The sequence below is a fragment of the Carlito syrichta genome, unplaced genomic scaffold, assembly GCF_000164805.1.
Source record: "Carlito syrichta isolate Samal-C Ts95f unplaced genomic scaffold, Tarsius_syrichta-2.0.1 Scaffold311419, whole genome shotgun sequence".
Taxonomy (NCBI): domain Eukaryota; kingdom Metazoa; phylum Chordata; class Mammalia; order Primates; family Tarsiidae; genus Carlito; species Carlito syrichta.
The window spans coordinates 239,372-246,536 of record NW_007255515.1 but is presented as its reverse complement, the minus strand read 5'-3'; the positions used below and the strand labels follow the sequence as shown (position 1 = coordinate 246,536).

Below are 7,165 nucleotides of genomic sequence, written 5' to 3'. Positions count from 1 at the left end.
CAGAAACAAAGATCTGAGTATCACATGTTGTCACTCATATAGTGGACCTTGATCATCCAATGTATTACCATAAGAAAATGACTGACAGTTGTGGGAAACCATGGGGGGGAGGGGAAGGGAGATGGGATTAATGGTAGTAAGCATCTGTCTGGGGATGGGGCGACACCTCTTATCAACAAGGGTGCCTGAACGAAGCATATTTGTATACCTAACCCTTAACTGTACCCCACAATATCATAATAAAAAATATTGATTATAAAAATAATTAAAAAAAAAGAAATAAAAAGACAAGCCACAGATTGGGAGAAAAGTATTACCAAATCACAAATAAAGCCTTGTATTCAGAATTTAAATGAACTTTCACAGGTGAATAAGAAGACCAACAATGCAACTAAAAAAAATGAACAAAAAACTTGCTTAGACATTTCACCAAAGAACACATATGAATGGCTTATAAGCACAAAAAGTACTCAATATCATTAGTCATTAGGACTATGCTAACTAAAACCACAATGAGATACCATGACATACCCACTAAATTGTCTATAATAAAAAAGATAGACAATATCAAGTGTTGGTGAAGATGGGAGGATCTGAACCGTTACACATAGCTGGTAGGACTCTGAAATGATTTTGCAACACAGTTTAGTAGTTTCTTAAAGCTAACTTATCATATGACTCAGCAATTTTAGGAATCTACCAGAGAGGAATAAAAACCTAAGTCTATACATTCATGTCTTTCTTATTCATAAGAAAGCCAAAATTGGAAGTGATAAGTACCTACCAAATAGTGTATGGATTAACAAAATATGGTAAAACAATATAATGAACTACTATTCAGCAATGGAACAGGAACAAAATGCTGATAACATGCTATGTAATAATTGAACCTCAAAATATGACAAGTGAAAGAAGTTAGATCCAAAAGACTACACACAGCATGATTCTTTTTAGATAAGATGTCCAGAAAAATTTATAGAAAAAAAAAGTAGATCACCAGTTGCCTGGGGCTGAGGGAGGGGTATGCGAGTTGAGAACTCACTACAAATACAGTTGAGGAAAATTTGGGGAGTGATGGAAAGTTTCTAAAACTGGAAACCATTGAACCGTATACTTATAATAGATGAACTTTGAATTATGTAAATCATATCTCAATAAAGTTGTAAAATTAAAAAAAAAAAAAGAAAATTCAGTGGAATTAATGAGAGCAGGAAAGAACATGAGTGGCCTTTAATTCAAGGCAGGCAAGGCAGCTCCCAGAGAGTGGTGGGGCTGAGAGTTGGGGGTGGGACACGGAGAAGGGCCTTGGCCTCTTCTCTTGACATCTCTGAGCTGTACTTTCTCCACTCCTTCTGGGTCACTCAGTTCTCCTCCATGTCCTTGATGTAGCCCTGGACCCAGCTGTCACTGGGGTTGGTACAGATGGCATGGCCCTTTTTGGTGATGAAGCTGTGGGACAAGAGGGAGAAGGATTATGAACCGAGGGGTCCAGCAGCTGGAAGAGAGAGCTCATCCTTCCTCCCTCCCAAATTGCCCACCTGACCTAGACTGGTTTTCCCTCCTTTGATAGAGGGAACTAAGGGCCAATCTCCTCTCTGAGACGTGCTCTTCATCCCCTAGGACCCCAGGTCCATCTAGTCTCTGTATCCCCCCAAGGAAGTGCCCTCTTGTCTTCTCCTGACACGTCCCATCCGTGAGGCCAGCTTCCACATGGCTCCTGCAGGCTTCAGCAAGAAAACCCCTGGTTGCCCATGGGCTGCCTCTCTCTGTGTAGTTACACCTGGGGGGTACCCTGGGGGAGTCCTCATTCCATATCCTCTTTACCCCTTACCCCCCACAGGCTCTGCTCCTCCCTCTCCCCAAGTGTGGTGTGTGGATGCCACCTACACGACTCCAGGCTTGGAGCACTGGCTGCTGGTCTCATAATAATCTGTAATCAGGTGACGTGGAATCTTGCGAGTAATGTAGGAGAAGCAACACTCGGCAGGGTGGTAAGGTCCTCCTGAGGAGAGAACACGGGGGTGCTGAGGTGGGTCCCCTTGTTAAAGTGAGACTGCTTCTGCCAGCCGAGAGGGTGAGAGAGGGAAGGAAGGAGGAGACCGCTCCACAGACCTTGGCGAGTCAGAGCTTAGTCCTCACGCTTCTCTCTCCACAATACTCCTTGGGTTCCTCTTTCCCTCTTCCTTCAACTGTAGCCACCCTCTCTCCTTTTTTTCACCCCCTCCTGGAGAGACTGGCTCAGAACTTTGCACTCCAAAGAGCAGCAAACCCAGATCTCAGTGAGCACACCTCCCCTCTGGGGGCTGACTTGCAGAGAAGACTGGTGACTTGGCCAACATCACACCACCTGCATACCTTATTCAGAAAAGATGCTCCAGAAAGGAGGGATATTTGAAAGAAATCCCAATAGGAGTTAGGAGACATGCCATTTGGAAATGCAGGCCTGGTGCCTTCTATTCCCCCATCTTTTTTTTTTTGAGTTGGAGTCTCACTCTGTCGCCCAGACTGGAGTGCAGTGGCCGCTCCTGGCCACCGCAGCCTCGACCTGCTGGGCTCCGGCGATCCTTCCGCCTCAGCCTTCCAAGTAGCAGGAACTACAGGCATGCGCTACCACACCTGGCTGATTTTTTTTTATTTATTGTAGAGATGAGTTCTCGCTGCTCAGGTGGGTCTTGAACCCGCGGGCTCAGGCAATCCACTCACCTCAGCGCCCAAAGGCGCGGGATTACAGACTGAGCCGAGCCCAGCTATTCCCCCTTCTTACCCATGTCCCCATTGAACCTACAGCTTGCAGAGAAGAAAGGTCACTCACATCGAGCCCCAAGGACAAGTGGTCACAGAGTCAGGACACCCAAATCCTAACCCAGATCAGTCTTTGGTTTCTTTGTCCTGTGACTGTTTTACTTTTTCTCTCAGTTTCCTCCTCCACAGACGAAGCCTTTGGATGGGATTGGTGGTTTTCACACAGAGTTCTCTGGGGCTCTGGGGGCTTCAGGGACTATCTTGGAGGTCTTGCTGCATTTGAGAGTGGTGTCTTGGGGACTGTACTCCATTCAACCTTTTTTATGTTTTCTGTCTTGCATATTGGGTCTCAGTGGGTGATTCTGCTTGAGGAAAAGTTTTCATGGTCTAAAAAACTTTTAAAAATCACCGGATTAGGTAATTTTTCAGGTATTTTCTGATTTTGAAATTTCATGGCTCTCATAGAAGGAGTAGTGGGATGACAACAAAGCTTGAATGATCGAGGTAGTAGGAAAAGCTTTGCAGGCCAAGGGCCCTGTACAGACAAACATATGCTGTGGTTACAGGGTGTGGAAGTATGATGTGCCACATTAGGTGACCAAGCTGGACAGAAACGTGGGTGGGCATTGCGATGGCCTCAGAGGCACTGAGGGTGACCAGATGCTTGGGTGGAAAGGGAAAGGCCTGGTCCTGTTACCCAGCACCATGGTAGGAAGCATCCTCACTAGCCAAAGAATGGAATAAGGATTCCCTGGTCCCCAAGACCCACTCAGGGCTCTGACGCTCCCACCTCATTTCTCTGAACTGACAAATGACTTCCAGGGGCAAATCAAACTGCTTGATTCCCATTAACCTTAGACTAGCCTTATTTCAACAAGCTTCTATGTTTCCCCCCAGTTTCTAAAAAGGAAAAGGGGAAAAATGGAAAGGTGACAAACAGTTTGGTTTTCTGTAAAGATAGCTCATCTTAAGGAATAAGCTCAGGAAAGGTGGCCTAAGAGGGACCCCACATTGTCGTGTTTCCCCCAGCCCATACCCAAATCATGATGCACTCACAGGGCACAGGTGATGCTGGAAGCAGGTCAGGCCCAAACCTCAGGAGGCCAATAGACAAATGACTTTGAAGGGCTCCAGACATTGCTCCTCAATCTCCCTGGGGATAATACCCCCCAGATGGGGTGGGCCGGTCTTTTGCTTAATGACAAAGAGAGAGGAATTGAGGGGGTAGAAAGGCAGGCTGGACTTACTCCATGACTTTGAGGTCAAGGGGAGAAACCAGTTTAAGAAAATGCCAGACCTCCTTCTTGGCTCCCTCCTCCTTGTCTCCCCTGCCACCTTATTCCTGCTTATTTCCCCACAGGAACTAGTCAGAGGAAGACAAGGTGTTGCACTCACGTGAGCTGGATTCAGCCTTCGCCCCTAGGGTGATGGTGATGAGGAGGGAGAGGAAGATGGCAGCCACGGAGACCTTCATCCTGGCAGGAACTGCTGCAGGAGAGAGCTGACCTGGTGGAGGCTTCGGAGGCTCCTGGAGTGAGGAAGTGTTGAGAAATGATCATTGAGGCAAAATATTTTTTAAAATAACGGAACTAAGATTTGGAAGGGAAGTAGAAAGGCAGCGATGCCTCAGCGATTTCATATCCTGCACATTTGTTGAGGGCAGCGTGAAGGAAGCATGGAGAGCCGAGGTTTAAGGGAGGACATTCCCTCCCCTCCTCAGTGAAAGAAGCTTAACTCTTCTGATACAAGCCCTTCTTCAGGCATAGACCATGAGTACAGGGCTAGGGGCCGTGTCTCAGACTTAGTGAAAGATCTCAAGCCCTTTGTGTCCTGTGCCAATCTCAGGTCAGGTCTTGGAAGAAGGCCAAAGCCATGTAGGTCCCAGAGATTTAGGATCTGTTTAATCAGGAGACCAGGGGACATTTGGGGGTAATGGGATGAGGCTGAAGTCCCCTGAGTCAGGCTTCATCAGTCAGTACTGGGAGATCCTCACTTGAACTCTTCAGCAGAACCTGCAGTTCCCAGCCTCATCCCCACCCCCTAACCACACCCATGAGGTGAAGTGCATGATGCTCTGTAGGTAATTCATTTATATAATGGTTGGCATGCACACTAGCCACTGTCCCAAATGCTTTATGGATATTAACCCATTAACCTTTGTGGCAACAACTGAGGAAACTGAGGCTCAGAAGCAAAGTTCAAGCTTTGACAGTTGATACATGGCACTGGGACTCAGACTCAGGCAATCAGCCTCCCAAGACTGTGTTCTTATCCACTATGCTGTAAAGAAACATGGGGGCCCCAACCGATCTCACTAGAAATGTCCTGACTGGCTTGGTTCTCTATGAAGCCTGTATTTAGTCTTAGCCCTTTCTGAATGCAGGTAGTGGATCCCTATGGGACCTTCTCCTGGTTTCTGACTTTAGCTACCGAGAAGCAGATGGGAACCTTAGCCTGGTTCAGAGAAGGCTAGTAGGTTTTCTTGGTTAGTGGTGAACTGGAGCTCTGTGTTGGAAGCTATTCTGAGGCCATGTCCAAGCACACTGGGAAGAGGTGTGGAGACTGATGTGTAGTTTTTGTTACAGAACAGCTTGTATGCTCTGTATTTGCCACCCTCAGATTAATCTAAACTGGCCATTTGCTGGATGGAAGCTGGGACTCAGAAAGGGCCAGTGACTTGCTCACATTCACACAACGATTCAGATACAGGACAGATCCCAGCCCTGCAGACTCTCAGTCTAGTGCCTTCACCATGCTGTTCTTGGGGGTACTTCCTCCATTTCACTTGCTGCTGTGGTTAGATGGCTGTTTAATCTCCTCTCTTTGCCTGGAATCATCAGGTCAGGGAACATCTATTATTTATCTTTGCCCACTCACACAAAGCCTAGCATATACCAGGTGATTTATAAATTAGAGTTTTAAAAATATTTTTTATTTTAAAGATGGGTACAATTCAGGGTTGGGTATACAAATGGTCACTGTACAGGTAGGACTTGGGCATCAGTTTTATCCCACTTTACCTAGTTTGAGATCAGATACCCTTATTGATAAGGTGTGCCTCCCCTTCCCTGGCAGTTTCCCACTACTGCCAATCCCTTTCTTATAGTATTATGATAATTGCTCGGAGTCCACATATGAGTGAGAGCATGTGGTACTCAGTTCTTTGTTTCTGTGATAGATCACTGAGTATTATAGACTGTAAATCCATCCAAGTTGCTGCGAAGTTCATAATTTTGTCCTTCATGGCTGTGTAATATTCCATCATGTCTATGTACTACACTTTTAAAATCCAGTCCACTTTCAGTGGGCAGCATGGTTGATTCCATGAAATATATGTTTTACAAGAAGGATGAATAAATAAATTGAGTGTGGTCTAAGTATCTTTATCTCACAGGAAATGGCTAAATTATCATGGTTAGGTATGGAGACTGCCATTCATGAGAGATTTTCTGTATCTGTTATCATCAATAACAACACTATTTAAACTACTCAAGGCCAGGCTTGGTGGCTCAGCCTGTAATCCCAGCACTTTGGGAGGCCGAGGTGAGTGGATTGCCTGAACCCATGGGTTCAAGACCCGCCTGGGCAACTTGGTGAGACCTCATCTCTACAATGAATAAAAAAATTAGCCGGGTGTGGTAGCGCGCATCTATCATTCCAGCTACTTGGAAGGCTGAGGTGGAAAGATCACCAGAGCCCAGCAGGTCAAGGCTGTGGTGGCTGGGAGCGGCCACTGCACTCCAGTCTGGGTGACAGAGTGAGACTCCAACTCAAAAAATAAAATAAAAAATAAATAAACTACTCAAACCAAATAACAATTGTCATTAGGAACAATCTCAGGAAACAGATTGTTTCTGAGAGAATATGAATTGGAAAGAAATAATGTTTACTTCTTTGTTTTCAGGGAGACTAGCCAATCTGCTAAGTTGTTGATAGGAGCCTTATAGGAAATTCCTTTTTTTTCCTGGCAATTATTGAGTTCCTGCCTACATTAGTCTGTATATGCTAACTACTAAAATAAACAACACAGAGGATTATTAAATAAAGGTTTATTTATTGCTCATGCCACAGTCCAACGTGAGTCAGTAGTGGGATGACAGTGTATGTATTGGAGAGGGCTCTTCCGTGCACTTTATTCAGGAAACAAGTCTTTTTCTAACTTCAGCATAAGGCCTTCCAGCTTGATTCCAAAGGGCAGAGCAGAGGAGAAATGGAAGATTGTTATGGTCCAGTTCTGGGAATGGTATAAATTACTTTCACCCACAGTCCAGGGCCAATATCAAGTCACTTGGCTCCAACCTAATGACAGAGGGATGGAAAATATATATCATCTGTGTGCCTAGGAGGGAAAAGGAATAGTTTTCATGACCACATGACTTATTTGCCCCTATATTATATGCCAGGTACTATGCTAGGCTTGGAG

At 45.5% G+C, this 7,165-nt stretch overlaps 1 protein-coding gene across 1 annotated transcript; it reads right to left on the bottom strand.

The window, feature by feature from the left end:
• Positions 1-1,361: 1,361 nt before the first annotated feature.
• On the bottom strand, positions 1,362-4,216 carry CCL14 (C-C motif chemokine ligand 14). The gene is made up of 3 exons (XM_008068647.2): positions 4,138-4,216; positions 1,888-2,002; positions 1,362-1,449 (listed from the first exon to the last, which is right to left on the bottom strand). Exons 1-3 carry the CDS (start codon positions 4,214-4,216, stop codon positions 1,362-1,364), a joined length of 282 nt encoding a protein of 93 aa, XP_008066838.1.
• Positions 4,217-7,165: the final 2,949 nt, after the last annotated feature.